This window comes from Danio aesculapii, chromosome 12 (assembly GCF_903798145.1).
Source record: "Danio aesculapii chromosome 12, fDanAes4.1, whole genome shotgun sequence".
Classification (NCBI taxonomy): Eukaryota; Metazoa; Chordata; class Actinopteri; order Cypriniformes; family Danionidae; genus Danio; species Danio aesculapii.
In genome coordinates, this window is record NC_079446.1 from 28558965 (window position 1) to 28584006 (window position 25042).

Genomic DNA, 25042 nt, shown 5'->3' on the forward strand with positions numbered 1-25042 from the left:
CATAAAATTTTATGTTTGATTGTTCAATTTCTATATTTGAATATTAGACTGCCCAGAAAACCATAAAGCAATTCAATTCCTGTTTATTTCTATAGCACTTTTACAATGTAGGTTATGTCAAAGCTGCTTAACATAGAAGTTCTAGTAAAGTCCAGATTTCAGAGTTGAAGTTTAGTTTAGTTCACTTCAGTGTGGATTAAATTTCACTGCTAAAAGTTCAAAAACTGAAGAGCAAATCCATCAATGCGCATCTCTAGAAATCCCAAACCAAGCAAGCCAGTGACGAGTAAAAAACCTTCACCAACTGACGAAGTGAAGAAAAAAAAAACTTAAGAGAAGCCAGGCTCTTTTGGGCACGACCATTTTTCCTCTGGCCAAACTACCTGAGTGGAGGTGCAGTCTAGGCGCAGGAGGCTGGAGAACGCTGGACGTTCATCGTGGAGAACTGCAGGTGTGAGTAGGTGACCTGCGGGTGATCAGGCTGGCCCACAGGATCAATGCGGGGACTCATCTGTCACTGTGGTCTTTCATTCTCATGCACTCCACTCCTCCATGGCCACCACAGCATCAGCTCAGGATATAGCCTGGTCCAGGACTTCTTCACAGGTCTTGGAACACATCAATGGCACTGCATAGTCTCTGGGGGCCTTGGGATGAGGATCCCTAGGTGAAAATAGAGAATAAAGAAAATAATTAGCATAGCTGCTGTTCATAGTGTATTTAAACACGAGATGCAAAAATGAAGTGTCATAAATGAAAATAGCAGTTATATTAACAAACATGTAAAGCATATGAGAGTTTTTAACACAGTGTCTGGTTGTCAAGCCAGCTCACCTGCGTGGAGCACACTCATGCATCATACATGATGTATTTTGTGTATGCTTTACTAAAAAGATAGGTCTTTAATCTAGTTTTGAACTGAGAGAGTGTGTCTGAGTCTCGAACATTATCAGCTATTCCAGAGTTTAGGAGCCATAAATGAGAAGGCTCGACCTCCTTTACTTGACTTTGCTATTCTAGGTACTACCAGAAGCCCTGAGTTTTGAAATCTGTAAGACTGTGTTGGATTGTAGCGAGATAGAAGGTTGGTTAGATAAACAGGAGCTAGATTATTTAAAGTTTTATAGGTAAGAAGCAATATTTTATTATCAATACGAAACAGGCAGCCAGTGTAAGGAGAATAAAATTGCGGTGATATGATCATATTTTCGCTGCACTGTTCATTTACGTTTTATTTTTGCTGTCATATTTATATATGCTTGTAATTCATTATATTTTATTCAGATTCACTGCATAGAAAGATGTGATCGTCCCAATCAATCTAAATTAATGAAATCTTTCCAAAAAGAGCTATTCAAACCATCCGGTGAAATGATATTCATATCGCAATATACTGTTGAAGTCGGAACTATTAGCCCCCGTGAATTATTAGCCCCCCTGTTTATTTTTTTCCCCAATTCCTGTTTTAAGAAGAGAAGATTTTTTCAACGCATTTCTAAACATGATAGTTTTAATAACTCATTCCTAATAACAGATTTATTTTATCTTTGCCATGATGACAGTAAATAATATTTGACTAGATATTTTTCAAGACACTTCTATACAGCTTAAAGTAACATTTAAAAGCATAACTGGGTTAATTAGGTTAACTAGGCTGGTTAGGGTAATTAGGCAAGTTATTGTATAACTATGGTTTGTCCTGTAGACTATCAAAAAAATTGTTTAAAGGGACTAATAATTTTGACCTTAAAAACTAAAAACTCCCTTTATTCTAGCCGAAATAAAACAAAGAAGACTTTCTCCAGAAGAAAGAATATTATCAGACATACTGTGATGATTTCCTTACTCTGTTAAGTATTATTTGGAAAATTTTTAGAAAAGAAAAAAATTCAAAGAGGTGCTAATAAATCTGACTTCAACTGTATATCACAGAAAAAAATATATTGCAATGTCATATTTTTCCAATATCATGCAGCCCTAGATAGAACTAAGGCATGTGAAATAAGGTCTTGCAGAATAAGACATTTATATAAGCTTTATAAATTCAAATAAACAGTCAATATGTAAGCTGCTAGTTAAAAGTGAGAATTGGTCCTCAAATCTTCTCCATACTCTCACAATCAATGAAAATTTACGAAACTACAATTTCAGTTTGATGTTGATTTTGTAACTCCACCAAAGCTTCTCTTTAATCTGGCTTTATATTGCAGTGGAAATGCTATGTTTTAAAAAGACACTGACCTTTTTTTTTTTCTTGGCCCAGAGAGCTAAAGAATATTGGGTAAAACACAACGCTCATCATGGTCACTTTAGAGCCAGCTGTCTAATCACAGTAGTGGAGGGGCTGGGCAGAAACCAACAGTTAAAACTCTGAAGCTTCTGCAGTGATATACAGTGTACAGTACATAATCTGCAGTACTATGTGCTGAATCCAGCTGTACATTTCCTGTGTTTACAGTCAACGAGAGACCAAGGCCTTGACAAAATCCCCTTTGGAGCGTCTCAGGAGATCTGAGAACTCCCTCAGCTACCATCGACCTCGTTATAAAACAGACAGCTGTTTCAGTCAACTTTTCTAAACAAAATATTGCTGCATATTCCTTTAGAATGCACATGATATTGAATACATTTTCACAACTCACACTTTCTTCAAAGCTTTTGCAAATGTTTTAAAGCTGCACATTAGTAACTATGACAGCTGTCAAACAGATTTCACTATCAAACCTTGTATTTATGTAGTTACGCCGTTTTCTTAGACACATTGGACTTCAGGACGTTTCTCTGAAGTTGCCGTGTTAAAGGATTTTGAACTTTCCTACTTTTATTTTAGCTGATCTGACTTCAGCACTGACCTGATTAGTTCTCTTGTAACGGCGTAACTCTTTATTTAGGGAATGTTTAGGTATGATAAATGCCCTCAATCAATAAATAGCTCTCCAGACCCCAGTGTGCGGTTTTGACTCGCCTCATAAATACCTCCTCTAATGAGCGAAGGAGAGAAATTTCTCATTAACAGACTGAAGGTTGAGCCTGCTTAATTTAACAGCTTTACTGTTGGTTACCGTGATAATTACAGCCCTGCTTCACTTTGATCTCGCCAGACAATGTTTCCCAGATTCTCCAACTCATCAGAGAAACAGCTGCTATATCAGAGAGACCCTCTCTATGGCAGCGAAATGAGAGACAGCTCCTCCATCACATGACATACGCTCTGAAGTCTAGATTTACAACTGGGGCCTTTGTTGAACACAATATGCGTGATTCCTGTGAGATTACAGAGGAAAACCGCGTGCCAAAGCTTAAAGGCATAGTTCACCAACAAATGAAAGTTCTGTCATCATTTACTCACCTGATTGCTGAAGTTGCTCTTTTATGAGGTAACTGAATGTTGTTGATCACCAAAGATTGCTAAAAGCTCCGTAGAAGTACCTTATATGGCTGGCGTGCTGCATTCCACTTGTATATTTTAGCCTGTTGTTGCAGTGTTGTGCTAGTTACTGAAAAATTGTAACTAGTTACAGTTACTAGTTACTTTAATCAAAAAGTAACTCATTTACTTTATCGGTTACACCAAAAACCAATGCATTACTGTTAAGTAATTTTTGAGTTACTTTTCCAAAGAACGTTTGTAATGCTTTCATTAATGCCCTTATAACGTCACTTCAGTGCTGCAGGGAAAAAACACTGTTGACTTCATAGTTTTAATTCATTTGCATTCCACAACTAAAACACAAGACAGACTTAAATAAAAAGTCATTTTTAAACACTAGCTTAAGTGAGACCAGCTGTACAAAAACTAAAGTTACTTCAGCATCATATAAGTTTGTTTATTCCTTAAACATGTTCCTTCAAAGCTTGAGTATGAAAAGAGCGACAACAATATACAACAAACCCAAATCCTTTTAAATAAATAAATGAAAGTAATCTGAATTATTATTCAGAATCAATTTGCTGAAACTCAGTACCAAAAAACTGCTATTATAGACGCCCATAAATTTTATGCATTTTAAACAAAACAAAAATATAACCACTGCTCAAAAATGAAATCGATCAGCACCACAAATTAAACGTGGTATGTCAGCAACTTATGGAAAGTAATTTGTGTATTCAAAGCGTAGAATCTGTTGTTGTTTACAGCTATGAAAATATGTAAAACTATAAAAGAATAAATCACAGCATTTTTCTGAGCAATACAACACTATACATTTAAACAACGTGTTCTGATATATAACAGAAATGCGTCACTGTGTCTACTAAACTAATCAATTTTATTATACAGATAACAAATGTGTGCTTATTTATTTGAAACAACAAACATAGTAGTGTTAGTAATTAATAATAGTAACACTTTTCTCTCTGTCTCTCTCTACCTCGCGCACATTCGGCCTCTCTCGCGCGCACACACTCTGCCTACCTTACGCGCATTCGGTCTCTCTCACGTTCACTCTTGAGCTCTCTAGCGCGCACCCAGTCTCTCTGCTTTTGCTTTACTTTTGTCTTGTCTGGCGCCTTTTACACGACGCGTCTTCTTTACGGTGGTTGGTTGGGTTAATTAACTCACCAAGTAACGGACAAACACGTCATGTTGCAGTAGTAATGGGGTTACTTTATTTGAAAAGTAATGCGTTACAGTATTAGTTAGTCAAAAGTAATGCCGTTACTGTAACGGATTACTAATAACGCGTTATTGCCCAAGACTGGCTGCTAGGCTATTATAGTAAACAAACTCAAACAGAAATAGAAATGTAAAAATCACAATAAATGTAAAATGTAAACTAAATGAAACTTTAAAGTGTCACTGAAAAACTAACTGAAATGAATTAAGTAGCATAAATACAGTTAAAGTCAGAATTATTAGCCCTCCTTTGATTTTTATTAGATTTTTTTTTCTCTTTTAAATATTTCCCAAATTATGTGTAACACAGCATAATAATTCAGGGGGCTAATAGTTCTGACTTTAACTGTATTTGATTTTTAATATAAGGAAGTTCATCTGAATGTCTAATAATTTTTACTTTTAGTTGTTCAGTTCAGTGTCTTTTCAAACTATTACTAGTTTGCACAAACACTAACCTTTGCTTTGGTCAACACTGGATGGGTTCTGGTAAATCTGAATTACTAAATCCAAAACGGTAACTAAATCTATATAAAAAAAACTAAATAGAAATGTGTTCACAAAATATAAACTAAATGAAACTTACAGAACAATCATAAAACGAACTAAAACTAAACTGAAATGTACAGCAGATTTCAAAATAGTATCCGAATAAAAACTGACTTAAAAAGAAAAAAACTATATTAACCTTCATCTGTTGCTCACACAAAGCTGTCATTTAAGTCATATAGGCTATTTTTTATGACGCTTTATTAATACTTTGACTGCTCTTTATCTTATATTTAGAAAACAGTAACGCTAACACCCTTCCAAACATGTTTCATGTGCCACAAAAGAAAAGCATACAGGTTTGGAATGACACAAGTGAATGATGACCAGTTTAATGTTTTCAGATAAGGGGTGCCCAAACATTTTTGGTTTTTGCTAGATTGGATACGGTTGCGGCTGGAATTTAACGAGAATTATTTATATTATTTATTACATTTCCCATTCATTGTATTTTATTAACATCTACCCCCACCTCAACCCTAAACCCAACCATCACAGTAGCGTAAAAACAGTAGTTATACCGAGTATTATTTATGCTAACTATTAAATTACCCGATAAATTGTATTTTTTAACACCTACCCCACCACAACCCTAAAGCCAACTGTCACAGTAACATAAAAACAGTAGTTATACCGAGTATTATTTATGCTATCTATTAAATTACCCAATAAATTGTATTTTTTAATGCCTACTCCCACCCCAACCCTAAACCCAAGTCAAATTAGAAATGATGATCTCTGTGTTAAAGGAATTTGCCCCAACTCTCTCCATCATTCTCACTCTCCTCTCAGATGGGATGGTGGACCAAATCAAAGGTTACAATGGGCCCGCGGGCCCTACTTTGGGCAACTCTATTTTAGATGATCTATTTTTTTATCCTCAAGAGCAGAGAGTGAGTGAATCCACATCTGTGGATTTAGATGCTATGTTGATCACCAAACACTTCCAACACTGTGTTTATGCGCAGACAGACTTTCTTCTTGATACTAACCCTATCTGGATAATCGCTGCTCCTCTTATTACTTCTTTAAAGCTACCTGAGTTCACTCCCTAGGGTCCCCAGACCTGAACAAGTACTGAGGCAGGAGTATCTGCATAAGCTTTGATGCTCAGTTTCATATTCTCTAGCATTAAAAATGTGCATATTATAACAGGCTCCTTTTCCCTGGCCTCTCTGTTCTGATATTATACACAGAGCTGAAGACGAAGATCTTTGAGCACACCCTCCATCACGACAGAAAACTTGATGCAGAATCTGATCTTCTTCTTTCTTTATTCCTATAATGTTGGCCTTCCTTGCATAGTTTTCCTCTCTTTTGTTCCAGTTATCTTTTTAGTGTTTTTGTTATCTGTACACCATGAATGATAACTATAACTATTATAGGGGCTAAAGGGTTAATTATCAGAAGTAGTTGAAAATGCGTTCGATTGGATGTGGTTATACTGCATGTATACAAACATACAAAATCACACACACACACAAAAATCTCCACTCTCCAAATGCGCTCTGTTGTGAGAAGTAAAAAGTATTTGAAACACTGATTATGATCCAAATAGTTTGCTTTTCACTCACTTGTTTGACACATTACTTTGATTTGTTTATTCGGGAGTACTTATGCTGCACTGAACCCTCCATGATGAAATAAGGCTGTAATTAAAACAGGAACACAAGTGCACAGGCCTTATGTGTGTGCATGTGTGCTTGTACACAAACAGATATATTTGTGTGTTTGCATTGTGTGTGTTTGTATTATTTTTTTTATTATTTTACAGTATATATTGCTATATGGAGTATAATTTCACCAGATAAAATGAATAGGTCTACACTACCTGACAAAAGTCTTGTCGCCTATCCAAGTTTTAGGCACAACAAATAATACTTAAAAAAAAATAACTTCTAGTTGATCATTTGGTATCAGAAGTGACTTATATGAAAGGCAAAAGCCTCAAGATTACACTTATTTTACCAAAATAAAATATGATCATGCCTTGATTTTTAATTATTTAATTAGGACAGTCAGGTCTGACTTTGCTTAATTTAACAGAAATAATGTACAGTGTAGAATATAAAGTCATGGTGCAGTGGAAAAAGAATCAACATTGTGTATGACTCCCATGAGCTTGGACGACTACATCCATACATCTCTGCAGTGACTCAAATAACTTGATAATAAAGTCATCTGGAATGGCAAAGAAAGCGTTCTTGCAGGACTCCCAGAGATCCTCAAGATTCTTTGGATTCATCTTCAATGCCTCCTCCTTCATCTTACCCCAAATAAGCTCAACAATGTTTGTCTGGTGACTGGGCTGGCCAATTCTGGAGCACCTTAACCTTCTTTGCTATCTTGATGAAGAATTTGCCTTCTTTTGTGGTTTGTAATGTAATGGGCAGCACAAATGTCTTGATACCCCAGGCTATTGATGTTGCCATCCACTCTGCAGATCTCTCACATGCCCCCGTACTGAATGTAATCCCAAACCATGATTTTTCCTTTATCAAACTTGACTGATTTCTATGAGAATCTTGAGTCCATGCGGGTTCCAGTAGGTCTTCTTCAGTAATTGTGATGATTGGGACGCAGTTCAACAGACGATTCATTGGAAAAATCTACCTTCTGCTACTTTTCCAAATGATCAACTAGAAGTCAAGTTATTTGTTGCTCTTACAACTGAGATCAACGACAAGACTTTTGTCAGGAAGTGTATTTGGAAAGAATTCACAATTTTAGACACATTGGGATAATTTTATAAGGGACAGAATCTACCAAAAAAAAAATAAACCAATTACAAACATTTATAAATGCAGTGAAGCAAGTCTAGCAATATTCAAATTTCAAATGTATAATAACAATGTATAGTTTTCATCGTATATTTACATGAATACAATTAATCTTGCTTAAAGTTAAAAACATAATTTCTTATTCTTTAATCTGACTTTAAAAAGCGTCATGGTTGAACATTGCAATGACATCATGAGTGTTTTCAATAATAATCAATTATAATACCAGTTCAACATTGCATATCCTGCGATGCGACTATTGTGAATAGGCATATTGCGATCTCGATTCTGAAACTATATATTGTGCAGTAGGGTTGCACGGTTTACGGGTACTTTGGTAGCACCGTGATACAATGGTTCTAAAATACTGGCGGTGCCACTGTAGTTTGTAAATGGTAGTATCGTCCTCAACGGTTCTACAATGGTTATGTTGCATGTGGAAGTCACTAAAATGCTCACTGATTTGTGCTGGCAAATAATCAATAGACCACTTTATGTTAGTTTAATTTTAACAGTCTGCATAAGGGCTGAGAAACTGTGTAGAATTGGTGCCTTTTATGCTATTGCACGTTTTCTGATGGTTCAAACACCCATCTGAATCAGTTCATTTCTGTTCCTGTGACTATGATTTAGCTACAATGACCGTGTCAATCTCTTAAAAAGAATAACTCACTAAAGTGAAATTTGTAATTACTTGGATTCTTACCATATAAGACAACAGATGAAAAAAAAATGAAAATAACATCAGAAAACAATCATTTTTTCACTTCATATTCGGTTGAAAAATATCTCTTCTTGTAACAAATTTTGTTTGGTCAGAATTATTAGCCCCCCCTATTTTTTTCTTTTTTAAATATTTCCCAAATTATGTTTAACAGAGCAAGGAAATTTTCACAGTATGTCTGATAATATTTTTTCTTCTGGAGAAAGTCTTATTTGTTTTATTTCAGCTAGAATAAAAGCAGGGTTTATATATATATATATATATATATATATATATATATATATATATATATATATATATATATATATATATATATATATATATATATATATATATATATATATATATATATATATATATATATATATATATATATATATATATATATATATGACAGTTTATTTTACCCCAGTATTGTCAATGTAGTTTCTGTGCTCGCCTGCTGTTCCTGACGGCACTAGCAGTTTCACGGTCTTTCATCTCATTTTGCACTTGAACAACTAAATGAATGCTTAAGTCTATTGAACTGAATGTATTGTATTGAACATTATGAAATTAAAAATACTCACATATACCTTTCACCGGAAGTATATTATTAGCTGAAAAACACTAGCTGTGCATAAAGCCCATTGACAAGATATCTCATCATGGCGGGGAAAGGGTTCAAATAAATATTGCCAACTAATGAACGTAGCACTGATAACGCACAACCCTGATACAGAGAAGCAAAGAGAAAAAAAAGTGCAGAGAAATTTGGAAATGAGGGCAAAGTGATGAAATGAGGGAGGGATGTTGTTATGGGAGTTGGCTGAAGGTGGAGTGTTACAGTCTTCTCTACTCCTGTGACCTACTTAATGAATACAAATGTCACACCAAACAGCAAAAGGTCATTTAAAGGTTCTATAAGGTGACTCACTTAGACTTAGCCTCTGGTCACAGTGTCTCACACTTTCATTACGGTTTCTTGGCCTTGTTCATAAACCCACTGCTCACTTCATCTGGGTGAATGCCATTATTCGAAGACCAATCTTCTGCGCTGCCTATGCATTTTCACTCCTTTATTTAAGAAGCTAATAAGCTGAAATGACCCATCTAAATTCATAATTGTAGTACTTGGCCCCCTCCTACTGTGGACGTTCATGCAACATCAACCCAAGTGCTGAGAGTCTTTTTGACTGTCGCAGTCACTTCCTCTTCAACACTTCACCGTAGAGGTGACACACACTGAGTTGCCCTTGGCGACTGCATTCCGTGGGTCAAAGTTCAATACCTTGATTTACAGCATCCTGTCTGGTCGGCTCTGCAGAAATGAGGCTCCTAACCACAGTGTCTTCAAGAAAAAAAAATCACTGCCACGAGAAATTATGACGCATCGTTATCTTTTGAGTCCTGCTACATTTCCATGAAATCTTCAACCTTCTTTTCCTGGAGCATCCAGACATGTTTACTGCAAATACTTTTTTGTAAAATAAAATAAAAATATGGCTTCAGAGATGTAATTGGAGGGGGGGAAGGAATTATTTTTTTTTTTTGTATAATTTTTTTTTTTATTGTGAAGTATTTTCGAGCATAAAAAGAAAAAATAGTGTACAAAGTGATTTCGTATGATTTAGTATTATTGTGTGCAGTCATTTTTGAAAAGTCTTCAGGTTCAATGTCTTTTAGCCAACACAGGCTCGTTGTGGATGCATACTCCTATCTACATTTCTGGAGAGCATGAAATATGTAGCCAGAGTTCCGTACGGTTGCATTTCATCTTTAAAGTGAATGCTATGGGGCGATATGTTCCGTCCGACGGCTTCTGTTCCATGTAGCGCTACCGCTGACTGCTTACCCCCCCATGTGGGTGAATTTTCCGATGTTGCTGGTTTGCCTAGTAGCTCGTCGCGTACTCTGATGGACTTGGGACATGGAGCGCAGTTGACCCCGACAACGGGGTTCAATTCCAGCGAAGAACGGATCCATAAACCAATTAAAACAAAAGCAAAAAAATAATAAATTAACAGGCTGAAAATGTAGTGAAATCACGTGTCCACAACTGCTTTTTTTCTAGATTGCTTTTGAAAACACTATTGGTTGGGTTTAGGGAGGGAGGTAGGTGGTTCAGTCGCTCAGTAAGTCGATCGACAGCAAGCTGGCCAGGAGTGCTTTCCCAAACAACGGCATAACTTGCAGCTGAACTGTCATAGTGCCATGCATCTTTTGGTAAAAGAACGATGTAGTGATGAGTGTTTCCCAAAACCTGTAGTTTCTCTGTCACATATCCATTGTTTGAACCACGTTAGTTATAATGTCAAATGCCCATAATGATTTTTTTAGGGTTTTTTTTAAGTCTACTTTTACAATTTAACACGTTCAAACCACTGCTGAAATGTTCTAACCAACAGGCCTATGTTGTATAGACCTACAGGACAGATGCATTTTTTAATAAATAATCTATAAATCAAAACCATTAACGTACATTATTAGCTTAGGAGATGTAACTTAAATTTTGCTTTTAAATAATAGGTTACCTATAGCTTTTGTCATGAGCCATGGCTGTGTTCAAAATGATATAAATGTTTTCAAAGTGCAGTGCGAAGGAAGCGCAATTGTCAACATGAAGATCGCTAAAACTGAACTATAAAAATACTGTGAAAGCAAATTAAGGCAGATGATTTTAATGTTTTATTTAATCATTCCAAGTTTAAATGTTGGAACATTCGAAAGGAATAGGGAATAGGGGGAATAACGGAATAGAACATAGCCAAGGACTTGCTTCTAACTACACCTCTAGAGGTGTAGTTGAAAACGTACAAGTTTGCAACAGAGTTTGCGAATGTTCGTTGGAACGATAGACTTGGGAAACGCCAAATCAACGACATGTGTTTGTACGCAACTTGCGATCTTAGTTGGCTAACGATGGTTTTCAAAAATGCATCACTGGTCGGCTAAAGCAGCGGTTTCCAACATGGGGGTTGCAACCCACAAGGGGGCTTCAGCAAGCTTTGTGGGGGGGTCGCGTCATATTTAAAAATATTCTTAGCAGTGGACAATTAGGAGAGTAATCATGTTGCCTTAGTTCATTTTATGCCCTAGCTCAGTGGTCCTCAACCACCGGTCTGTGGATCAATTGGTATCAGGCCGCACAAGAAATCATTAATAATTTCCGTTTTATTTATTATCTGAGTCTGAACAATCTTTTTTTTTTGAAAAGTCTTTTATTTTGAAAAATTACTGTATTCTTTTGCTTGCGTCCAATGACTGTATAAACGTTTCGGTCTCTTGAGCGCCCAAATTTAACCCACAAGCAGCAAAATGAGTAAGAAACAGGCGTCTTTAAAAAGTTTCTTTGCTAAGGGACAAAAAAGGCCAAGTGAAGGACCCGCAAACTGCTAAGGAATAGATCCCACTTGTCAACAATTTGTATTTCTAGAGTTTGCACAAGTTTGTTGTTTGCAATGGAGGTGCGCACACAAGCGGCGTGACACACTCGCACCAATGAACCCAGGGCCGCGACACGAGTGCACCGCGAGTCACGTGACAAGAATTGACAGATTAGCTTCAGCTTGTATGGAATATTCATATTTCGGTAAGACTAATTTTCTCAGACAAACACAGAACACCCAAACACTGCAGTGCTTTGTACTTTTCTCCATAAATAAAACTTGTATCAGAGAGTGACAGCAATGTTTTGTCAGTTTGTCATCCTCTGAGAAAACGGTTGATGGTCGCATAGCAACCTACGAAACATATCTAAATATAGTAATAAACATACTGTTTGTTTAAAAACAAAAATTTTTTGTCATCATTACTGCAAACTTATATGAGCGATTGTATCATTAAATGTGGAGGAGGGCCTTACAATATTTTCTGGGGAAAAAGGGGGTCTCAGGCAAAAAAAGGTTGGGAACCACTGGGCTAAAGTGTATATTGCACCCTCTGGTGCTTTTGTGCAAGAAAAAAACCTGCAAGAGAAATTTGAGATCATCAAAAAGTGTACACAGCACCCTCTGGTGGATTTTCAAAAACTGCAAACAGATGTACCACCAGTTACGTATTTCGCTCTCCCTAGAAATGTAGACCTGGGTACGTATCCACAATAAGCCTGGGTTGCTTTTAGCTGTGACATCATGATGTTGCATCATTTTTACATTATATTCGTATGCAAGCAAAAGTGATTCAGATTTGACAGCTACTGAATAACTTAATTCTGCTCGCTCAAACACACACACACATACACACGCACACACACACACACACACACACAAATCATGATTCTTTTGCCTTAGAAAGCTTGAAACGGACATATTTAAAAATTATACTGATGATATTTTGTTGTTGCTTTTTGTTTTTGTTCTATTTGGAGCTTGACAGTCCTCATTTCCATTCACTTTCATCGTTTAGAAACGCTGCCAGATTATGCTGCAAAATGTATTCCTTTTCCGCAGCATTTATGGGAGCGACTGCTTTATGCATGCAGTGATTTACATTGAAATGGTTGAGTCAGAGAGGAGATTTTGGTTCTGTATTCTCTCGTCTTTCTGATGTGGGATGCTTTTCTTATTGATCAGTCCACATCTGCGTGTACGGGCAAGCCTGTAGTTTTGAAATTGGAATAGATTTTTCCCCTTCCCCATTGATTGGCTCAGGTGACAGCTAATTACTCAAGAGTGTGTTTGTGCGTGTGTTATGCAGAGTTGATATTATTTCACGTGGTTCTATTGTTACGTTCCTCTAGTTGACTGACATGTTTTAACATCTGTTGTATTGTTCCAAAGCAGTCTTTTTACAGCCACATGTTCATAGTGTGTTACTATGTATTGGCATGTTTGTGTTTTCATTTCATCTGGTTAATATTTTGTTGCTGTGGTCATCACAAGATAAGATACTGTGTGTGTGTGCGTGTGCGTGTGTGTGTGCGTGTGCGTGTGCATGTGTGTGTGTGTGTGTGTGTGTGTGTGTGTGTTCAAAAACTGTAAATCTGCTAGTCTATTGTAAAGCACAGTCCCTTCTGAACGAGGAATTTAAAGATGTTTTTATAAAGATATGTATCTCTGAAAAGGTCTCCTCTACTGAGAGTAGACTGTTCATCAGTTCATCAAGTCGCACATGGCTAATTATTATATGTGTAAATTATTACGATATATTGGCTCGGCTGTGTATTTAAAAATGGCGGTTCCTTTGTTTTTACTCTCCTGGCTTGTGCATAAGCTAGTGACGTTTCTCTGTAAACCAATAGCGTTCAGCTGCGCATCTAGCTCTGCCTTTTGTTGTGTTAGGTACCCTTTAGAAAGGGTACCCAAAAACTGGTATGGTACAGTTCACTTTTTGGTACCTTTTGACTGTGAAAACGGGGATAAAAGCCAACCGTACCACTCAGTGGAAACGGGCCATAACAGATCAAAAAATGCTTCATTTGGGTAAATCTGTGAAAAAAACCCTCTTTGTGTTGTCATATCAGACAGACCAGTGGACTTTCTCTTTGAGAAGGAAAATTCCCATTGAACATTCTCTTGTAACTTGGCTAAGAATGTTTAGCATATGCAGTTTTTTTTTCATCTGTTCAACTTTTCTCTATTTTGTTTATTTTCACATGTTAACAACTTCACAGCTTGCCCAGAACAACAGGGGAATTAGCCAACACAGGCTTGATTAAGCAAGCTAAAATATGGTATGGCAGACCTGTGTGGTGCTGTTTAGAGATTGGGAAGTTTGTAGAGGCATAGAGATATGACAGATGTGCAGTGTATGTAGGTGTGTGTGTATCTGTAGCGGTTGGAGCTCATGGCCGCTGGATATGTATGTTCCAGCCAGAACGGCCATGTGTCTCTGTGTGTGTGTGTGCTCACCTCTCTTATCTCCTGCAGATCCTTTCCTTTCATCTCCTTTCAGACCTACAGGGTACTGGACAAACCCCTCCCTAAAATATAGTCCCCCACAACACACACTCACACATACACACACACTCCAAGGCTGCTATCTCACTGCCACAGATGAGGACCTTCATGTACAGGCCAAATGACAGACCCCCACCATCCTCGTCCCACCACACACACACACACATTCAAGTTGGTTTCCATCTCACCTGGCTCACTGTCCCCTCCTCCTCAGTTAAACATCTCTCCCTCGCTTTCTATCCTTCCCCTCCTGTTGTTTTTCTGCCTTTGCCTTGACTCTAATCTGAGGCTGTGTGACATCTGGAATGTCCTCTGGTTTTGATCGAGATAGTGAGAGAGAGTTGGGGGGGAGTGTTCATTTGAACGCAGGCAGACACCTCTAAACACTGTAATTTGAAGCATCTATTGTGTTAATTACACAGCAGAGCTTCAGTTCTGTTCTCTGTATTTGTTTTTTTTTGTGTGTGTGTGTGTACAGGATCTTCAGTGACACTGTGGCAGGCATGAAAACCCAAGAGCACCGTTCCAGCCCTCTGAAATCTCACACACAGAGTGAGTATAGAGAAGCTTGGGTCAAATAGTGAAATAGTGACGGACATTTAAAAGTTTTGTTCCATTCAGCTCACACTATTAGTAGTCATTAATATCTAAACTGCAAAAATAAATGACAGTTTTGTAACATTAGCCTATCAGGTGAGTCCCCTGACCTATTGACCAGCATCTGGCCTGCATTCCTTTACGCATGGCTAGGGTGTAAACACACACATATGCACTCTAAATTCATTTGCACAAACACATTCTGGTACTTACAACACAAAACAGACCCGCACACAGATATACGTGGTGGCCGGAGCGTAACCCTTCTTCTAACATAAACAGCAGATCTCACCTTTGAACTCCTCACCTTTCATCCTACTAATTAGTCCGTGATGCTCTTCTTTTCCTTCATGAACATTTCTGTGGCTAAAAATAAGTCCCCATTTCTTGCACCTAAAATAGAGCGCTCTCCTCCCCTTCAAAATTTCTCATCTTCTACTTTTAGGCTTGGTGGAAGTCCAAATCTTTATGATGTTTCTGTTTTTAACTTAGTTATTTCTATTGTGGCCCACATGGTTTTATTAATCAAGCTTTTTTTTGTAAATACTGACTTTGGCAAAACAGTTTCTTCTGTTAATTTTCACTTTTTTTATTTCTCATCTGCGGTCTTTATGATGGCTCTTTTCACACTATCTTCCTGCATAATGTTTCATTCCTTCACCTTTACATTCTATTTAATCAAAACTGTACCAACGCTTTTCTCATTTGTCAAATAGTAATTAAGAAAGGTGTGCAGTCTTCTTTTATTTCCATTGTGTGACTGGGGGCTTAGACATAAAGCTCTACTGGGGCACGCACCCCCAGCCTTACCTCCCTGACTCATCATCCCTCCTTTTTGCTTCATACAAAAAAAAAAATCTATCAGGAGGCATGCTTAGTAAGATCACCATCATATTGTTTAAACTTTAGTTTTGTCGACTTCAAAACAAATAAAGCTGTTATGCCGGTTTTACAAGGCATGAGTGGCGCATGAGCAGCAAGTTTTTTTTGGCGTGCATGTTAACTTCCGGGACTCGCACCGGGAGAAGAGCAGCACATGTGAGAGGCGCGTGGGTTCTTTGTGCACCAGGAAATTAGGTCTAGCGACGCCCCTGGTGACTAGTAGAGCTTAGTAATGACAAGGTCACTTGCTTGATTTCCAAAGAAACCTGATAAATTTTGGATGCACTGGAGTAGGGTTGGGTCGATAGACTATGCCATCGTCCATCGCCGATAGACATCACGATGCTGAGCCGGCATCTCGATCCTCCGCCATGCCCCCGTCGCAGCAGGCCCCGCTTACACACTGTCCACACTGGCGTTTCATCTAGCATTTATGAAAAGATCTCTCCATCCACACTATACCACTATATACAGTTTATCAAGGATGTACCGCTGGATCGCTTCTCACTATGGTTATTAAACATGATATTTTATTAATTCTATCTCTATCTAAAGACTCTTCGGTCTTTTGAATCTATCAGGTAACATGTCACAGCGTCAGTACACTGCTTCAATCTTTCGCTTCAGTAATTTTAGCTTTAGTATTTTGTGCAGCTTTTTTACCAACCAAGTTTGTCGACTTCATTATAACGACACAGATCACTCTTCCCATGAAAAAAGTGATTGACAGATGGTAATTTGTGCGTGACTTATCTTCATAAATAATTAATTCACCGCCGCCTACGACGACTATGCCATCATCCATCCTGATGTTTCATATTAGACATCATGCGATGCCAAATTGGTCAGCATCGCCCAACCCTACACTGGAGGGCTCTATGGATGATTGAGTCTGGCAAATTAGTAACTGTAAACATACCTTTTTCCCATATTTGTCATGTCATCTATTAGGTTAGACAGTCGTGACATGTTTTGAGGTTGTTTGTTTAATGGTTTTCCTGTTCAAGTAATAAAGTTTGTACTATAAGTTTCTATAAAGCATTCTTCTTTTATGCTTTAAAGGGCATTTACTACTACTTCAATTGTGTGTGTATTGGAAGCATAAAGATGTATAAGACTTAGTGAGCTGCAGCATGAACAAGAGCAGTACGCTGAGCTTGAATCAAAGCAGGATCAAACCTTTGCCTCAGGGTGAATTAATACTTGTGTTTGTGAGATAGAATGAAAAGAGAACAGGTTCAAGCCTTTTTTTGTTTGCTTTGTCACATATACTTATTTTCTTAAATTACAAATTCAAGGTATTATCTTATCTTGTTTTGACAGGTGATGCACGGACCCACTCCCAAATGAAGGGTCTCCAGTTTCGCAGCATTGCCCCCAAAGCCCCAGCAGTGGTTCCATCATCTGCTGTTTTGTCCTGCCAACCACCCTCAGCCCTTCCAGAAGCATCCACGGCTGTCAGCCCCAAATCCATCTTGGTCCCTGCCCAGAACTACGCACTCATGCAGGTGGCTGGACAAGAGGGGACCTTCTCATTGGTGGCCTTACCACAGACACAACAGCAACAGCCAATCCAGAAGAACCTTAAGCTGCCTATTCCTAGGTACCAACCGGTGAGAAGCAAAAGCGCTCCAGAAAAATGCGGTAACAAGATTCAGAGTCCAACCAAGGTTTCTGCAACCCCACACACTCAATCATCTGTTTTGAAAACAGAGCAGAGTTCAGAGCCACTGTCTGAGCAGCTAGTTTTGACTGACACTCCTGCTTCATCTGATATTAGCATTGCACCCTTGCTGCCAGCTTCACACGTTGATCAAAAAGTGGAACAAAAGAGCGATGTTGGCCCACTCAAAAACCAGCCTTACCCTTCAGGAACCTCCCTTGTTGCTTCTGTCAAGAAAATCTCACCAGTTAAAGCACAGTTAGAGTGTCCAGCCTCTGCTGGCAGTGCCATCACAGTCCTCTCTCCCACTATCTTTAGCAAAGCTGTTCAGATCATTCCATCTCCACCCAAGGGCAAGCTGCCCATCTTACCCTATGCCAAGGTGAAGAACTCCCTTCTGGCACCAACCAGCCTTGCCAGCACCCCATTCTCAGACAAGCAGACTGTAAGTAGGGCCAAAAGCAGCCCGAAACGTCCTACTGAAAACAAAGTCAAGTTCATAGATAATAAAGTTAAAACCGAAAGCCTTAGCCAAGACCTCAATAACACCCAGTTCAAGAAACCTCCAGGCAAAAAACCAGGGAGGAAGAGAAAGACCATGGAGGACATTTTAGCCTTCGAGGCCAGAAAGAAAAGATCCTTGTCGTTTTTCAGGAGGAGGGTACCTGAGAAACCTCCACCTGGTGTTCAGAATTCTGCCTCTCAGCAAAAGTTGCTTGACATATCCAAAAAGTATCGAAGTATTCGTCCCAAACCTGTTCTAGTAATGGAAACAACTATTCCACAGCTTGTACCCCTTCCTTCAATGTCCACATCAGATAACCCTGATCAGGATCTATTAATAGGACAGCAGATATCAGGGAAAACACTGAGCGCACCACAGGCTTCACAAGCTACTGATCGGCAGCCTGTGGTCGATTGTAAAGTTAACAGTGGAGTAATTTACACATCAAGTCGTCCCCTGCACCGATGTCCTACCTGCAACAGGTGTTTCCAGTTCAAACATCACTTGCAGAGCCACATGAACAGCCACAGTAACCTCCGGCCTTATGTCTGCCCAGTGTGCAGGAAGGCCTACGCTCACTCGGGCAGTCTCAGCACTCATATGAAACTCCACCATGCAGAAAGCAAACCCCGGAAGAGCCTTTGCTGTGAATTCTGCGAGAAATCTTTTGGCTATGTTGGTGTCTACTTCAGCCACTTGAGAGAGGTGCACCGGGTAATACTTACCGTTGAGCCGTCCATCAGTCAACATGAAGAAAGCATTTCAGTTGAAGAGTGAGTAATAAATATTACATTTAAACGTTGATTCCTTCTAAAGCCTTTATTCAGACAATCGTTTCTCAGTTGATCACAGTTTATTCCCTATAGTTTATAAAATGGTACTAAAATATGACTCACAAATATGACTCAGAAGAACTCTGTTATTTGTCAGAACAAATTCATCTTGATAATGTCAGATAACTTTGATGATTCAGACAGCTGTCAGTATGCCAGTATCTACACAAATTTCAATGTTTTGTGGGGCTACTTTTAGCTTTGATGATAGTCTCTGCTCTCAACCAGGTTCATTCAAACCTGAATTTCCCCAGACATGATGTAGGTTTTTAGGTGCTGTTTACACTAGTGTGTATGTTTTTTTTTAAGCAGACATGTTTTGTTATGATTACTCTTGGTGTCCACCCTATTCCGGTAGTCCGACCCATGACAACAGAGCATTTTGAAATCATTGAAGACCCTGGGCCCTACCATACACCCGGCGCAATGTGGCGCAAGGCGCGACGCAATTGTTGTTTGCTAGTTTCAGCTTGGGGCAAGAGTCGTTTTGCGCCACGCTGTTTAAATAGCAAATGCATTTGCGCTCATATGTGCGCCCATAGGCGTTCTGATCTAAAAAAGGAGGCATGTTGTTGAGGCGCATTGCTGGCACGTTGCTATTTTGAGGAACTTTAATAGACTGTTCTATAGACCAGAACAAAGCTGGTCTATTGTTCAGCACAGAGCGCGTTAGTTATGCGCCTCGCTTACACATTGCTTAATAGAAACAGGATGTACAGCAATATGCAAATATCTTTACATATGAAAAAGAATTAAAATCTTAAGGATATATACAGGATATAATAAGGATATATATAGGATATAAATATAAAGGATTAAAATATTACAAAACATATTATTTTCTAGCCTACATAAATATAAAAACCATACTTTCATGCCTTCTTCATCTCGCGGGGCTTTTTCAGTTTATTCATAACAATTTGCTTTTGTATAATATTATTATTAGCAGTATTATTTATTATATGCATATTTATATTTGTTTTATTAAAAGACAAGCGGAAAGCGCAAAGCGGATTTTTCCATCCTTATATAAGCAAAAGTGGATTATGACACGCCCTTAATGCGTTTGCGCCCTGCGCTTTGCACTTTGCGCATGGATTGTCAAAATAGAGCCCCCTATTTTAGTGTTACATTTCAGTATGGAGTGACTGAAATGCAAACTTTTGAAAAAGTAAACATGGCTATCCACAATCACTCTTTGTCTGGTATTCTGGAATATTGCATATCTTTCCCTGATTCATCAAATTACACAACCTGTAGACCGCAAGAACAGATGTAAAATAAGAGCCTGCCTATTTAGCATAATGGTCACATATCATTCATTTTTAAAAGCTCTAGTCTGGGTGAGGAGCATTTTCATTCTAAAATGCATCTTTAAAGGGCACCTATGATGAAAATCATCTTATGTAAGCTTTTTGGATAGAACTGTGTGTAGGTTTAGTGTGTCCACAGTCATATTGGGATGATATAAAGACAAGAAGTCTCTTTTTTTATTTAATTTTCTAATGTTAAAGTAGGATCCAAATCCCTCCTGTTTTAAGGCCCACTGCAACGTGATGTAGGAGTGCGGTTTCCCTGCCTGTCTCCGTATTAATGCGTATTATCATATCAACCAATAATATTATATGGGAATATAATAAGACGGGACACGCACAAAGGCAACTGGGATTAAAAGATCTGTTCAGCTCTCTGTGATCATCAATCATCATCAAATTTGATCAGGAATGAGTTTTACAAGTTTAAAATGTTTTTAAATCAGTGCATGTTTATAATAAAGTAGGTTAAAGAAGGTAAAATCGCTGTAATTCATCACCACAGCCGCATGTCAGTACAATTATAAAAGACGCTTTTAAATCCTAGTTTGTGGACGTTAAATCAGATTTATTTTGTACATGAACATAACGGATATCCATACAGCAGTGGATAGTAACATTTATCCTGTCACATTTGCTGTGCAAAAACAGTGCTAAGTTAAACACGCATTCTGTGTGTGTGTGTGTGTGTGCGTGTGTGTGTGTGTGTGTGTGTGTGTGTGTGTGTGTGTGTGTGTGTGTGTGTGTGTGTGTGTGTGTGTGTGTGTGTGTGTGTGCGCGTGTTATGACAGTGTGTGACTCATTGTTGCAGAAAGACTTGAATTAACTCCACATCAAATAATCATCTGTGAAGTTCTTAATGTAGTATTTTTCACAAGCGTTACGTGAGATCTGCTTCCTTCATGTCTGTAACTGTGCTGTTTATCTGACGCATGCAATCGGAGATTGAGGCACACTCTGTCAGGCACGTGGGAACGGTGGGCAGGGAGAGCTAGCATTTAAGGCACAAAAACAGCTGGGTGTTTTGAGCTGAAATTTTACAGACACATTCTGGAGACACAGAAGACTTATCTTAAATATAGGTGCTTTTTTAAAAAGAAAATAAACCAGTGTAAACAGCCTCAGCCCACTGCATGCAGATTTATTAGAGATAATATGTCAGTTTTACTTTATTTTGCTATCCTCGGTTACAAAAATTAACTATAGTGTCCTGCACCCACTATTCAGCAAGTGGATCACAACCTTTCATCAAAGTTGTCCTAAAGCCATATACACACGTACACAGGGGTTTTATAAACAGGGTTTCCCCCGCTCCAACATTTTTTTTTTTAATTAATGCATGTTAAAGCATGCTTAACCAACAGGTGGTTATATTGACACTGTTATGCTGGGTTCACACCAAATGCAGAACTAAGTATTTGCACGAGTAAATTGCATACAAATTAATGCAATTGTGAGAACTGTGAATGACACGAAATGTGATGCATTTGCCACAAATGAGCAGAATTTTGCCTCCTTTGCATCTTCGGCGTGTGGTGTGAACCCAGGACAAAAGGACAAAACAGCATGCACACTAACGTCATGAGGATAAACTCCAGTTGTATTGTCTGAGTATCCAGAGTTTTGGAAAATCTCCACCTTGCCCGGAGTTTTCAGAAAGAATTGGTTTCAGTCACCTGAAACTGCTTTTACGTGTCAAACAGCCAAACCACATAGAAAAATGTGCGATTTTGAAAATACCAGTTTGTGTGGACAGGGCCTAAAACTATTCAACTATACCTATGCTGCATCCCAATTCACATACTTCTATTACGCCCTAAAAGTATGCACTTTTTTGTAAAGGAGAAGTATATACTTTTGAGTGTGTAACAGAAGAGTATGTAAGCTTTGGGACATGTTACTTCCTCGTTAACAGATCGTTATAGTTCCGTCCCGTCAATCATCTCTCGACACTTCATCCTCATTTCTTTCATATTTAATTACCTACCTTATTGGAGAAGCAGCAGCAGGATAATCTGCCATTCACAAGTCTTTCATGCTGAGAAATCCCTTCAGGTTTTTGGGTAATTATGCATTCAGAAGTTAATGTCCAAACACATCTTGATTTAAGTTCACATTGTTGTCATAGATTAAATATAACATGGAAAACACAGTTTAAATATGTTCTAGTTGGCTACATATTGATTAACAGTCATTCAAACAACTTTAATGAAGCCTCTCTACTTGACGGTTAGTCTCGCGAGTATGCCATGTTTGGAGTTTATTTACACTTTTCCCCAGCATTTGTAGTTCTAATCAATTTCACATCCAACGTGCAATATATTGTCCGCAATAGTACCTGTTAGAGTATGGACGGTTCAACAATTTTCATACTAATTCTATTTTCGAATACTATTTAGGATTGATAGTATGCAAATTGGGTTGCAGCACTAGTTTTGTCTTAGGACAATTTTGAAAAACTTTTTTGATCCACTTTGAAAAACTATGAAATATTACCTCTGGTTTTTGAATCATTTTTAGTTTGACTGCACATATTTCTCATCCTGCAGGTCTTCAGAAGTTGACGAACATGCCTCAGAACAGCGCGTTGACCCAGTCGAGCTGCAAATTAAGTGTGGGCGCTGCCAGGCCATCACACCTACCTTTGCTGACATGAAGCTGCATTTGTTGTACGTCCATGGAGAGGAGGTCCAGGTGCGACTGAGAGATGGGGCCATGCACGGGGGCCGGGAAGCTGAGGATGAACTGGTCAAACATGCAGCACATTACTGGAGGCAGCTCAATGAGAAACGCAATCTTGTACACTGCGGCACCTGCAACGAGGAGTTCTTCTCCTTTTCCAAGTTTAAACACCACCTCCATTCTAACCATCAAGAGAGTCCAGAAGAGGAGGAGGAGGAAGAGAAAGAAGAAAAGATGGTGATAGGTAAGGGTCTGAGTAAAGGTATGTCCCTGAGGGTGGGATCTCACTTTAACTGCATTCTTTGCAGTAAGGTGTTTAATAAGAAACAAGAAGTTATCGAGCATTGGAGCGCACAGCACAATTGTGAAAATCCAACCCTTCTTTGGGATGTCCTGGACTTTAAAGGGGAGAACTTGCCTACTGATGAGCCAAATTAACTGTAAATTGGGTAATTTATTATTTGCTCCACTTGGCGACTATGTGGTTTGTGCAGGATGTGGTGACATTGATGCAAAAAAAAAATCACTACTAGATTTATTTTTAAGTTGTTGATGTTTTGTAATGCTCAAAAATGTAAAGCTTGAATTTCATGCTGTTTATTTGTTTCATGTTTGTAGATTTTTTTTCTTTAACGTTTTGATGTGTTATGCATTACAACTTTATATATTCATAAAATATTCATCTCAGACCTCAAATTCAGTCCATAGCACAGGTGCAGATGTAATATAACTGCCCGTGAGGATGATAATCATGTTATTTTGTGGAGATGTAGTGTGTTAGTGTCTGCTTCAGTTGAGTGAATCAGGTGAAACAGACTAACAAACGCTCATCAAAAACACATTGCCACTCGGCCAGATTGACAATTTTCAATAGACTGGATACAAACGGGGCATGATTAGCATGCTTGAAATGACGTGTCAGAGAACTTTCTAAGTAACACCAATAATCAGTGACGTTCCACAAACACATATAGATAAACACATAGTTTCAAAAATAAATATTTCCTCTGCTGAGAGTCACTTTTCAGGTCCAAAAATAAGGACTTAAAATATCCCTTAGAAAACAACTCCATTTGGTCAATCTTTATCTGTTAGATTCAGTATGAACGTGTGTATGGTTGTGTCATAAATATTGTGTGTTGTGTTTTTGGATGGAAATGCTATATATTTAAACTATTTTTCCATGGTGAAATGTGTGGTGATTTATATTATTGGTCTGTTCAAGCACGTGTTTCTGTTCATTAAAAAGGGTAAAAGAATGTTTTTAAAAACTACCTATTGTTATACAGTGTATCAGAAAAGTATTCACAGCGCTTCACTTTTTCCACATTTTTTTGTTACAGCCTTATTGCAAAATGTATTGAATTCATTGATTTCCTCAAAATTCTACACACAATTCCCCATGATGACAATGTGAAAAAAGATTTTTTGAAATTGTTTCAAATTTCTTAAAAAAAAAAAAAACCTGAAAAACACATGTACATGAGTATTTACAGCCTTTGCCATGAAGCTCTAAATTGAGCTCAGGTACATTCTGTTTCCACTGATCATTCTTGAGATGTTTCAGTAGCTTAATTGGAGTTCACCTGTGGTAAATTCAGTTGACTAGACATGTTTAAAATGGCATACACCTGTCTATGTAAGGTCCCAGGGTTGACAGTGCATGTCAAAGCACAAATCAAGCATGAAGACAAAGGAATTGTCTGTAGACCTCCGAGACAGGATTGTCTCAAGGCACAAGGCTGGGGAAGGTCACAGAAAAATTTCTGCTGCTCTGAAAGTTCCAATGAGCACAGTGGCCTCCATCATCCGTAAGTGGAAGATGTTTGGAACCACCAGGACTCTTCCTAGAGCTGGCCGGCCATCTAAGCTGAGTGATTGGGGGAGAAGGGCCTTAGTCAGGGAGCTGATCTATAACCTGATGGTCACTCTGCCTGAGCTCCAGCTTCTCTCTTCTGTGGAGAGAGGAGAACCTTACAGAAGAACAACCATCTGGGTAGCAATCCACCAATCAGGCCTG

The 25042-nt window shown here is 38.3% G+C and overlaps 1 protein-coding gene across 1 annotated transcript in view; it reads left to right on the forward strand.

Annotated features, from left to right (window-relative positions):
- znf438 (zinc finger protein 438) overlaps nucleotides 1-24308 on the forward strand; it is a 96860-nt gene extending 72552 nt beyond the window's left edge. Inside the window, exons 3-5 of the mRNA XM_056469505.1 lie at nucleotides 15026-15099; nucleotides 17350-18967; nucleotides 22890-24308. Coding sequence (XP_056325480.1) covers nucleotides 15051-15099; nucleotides 17350-18967; nucleotides 22890-23460 — 2238 coding nt within the window. The 5' untranslated portion in view covers nucleotides 15026-15050 and the 3' untranslated portion in view covers nucleotides 23461-24308. The remainder of the gene's footprint in view (nucleotides 1-15025; nucleotides 15100-17349; nucleotides 18968-22889) is intronic.
- Nucleotides 24309-25042: the final 734 nt, after the last annotated feature.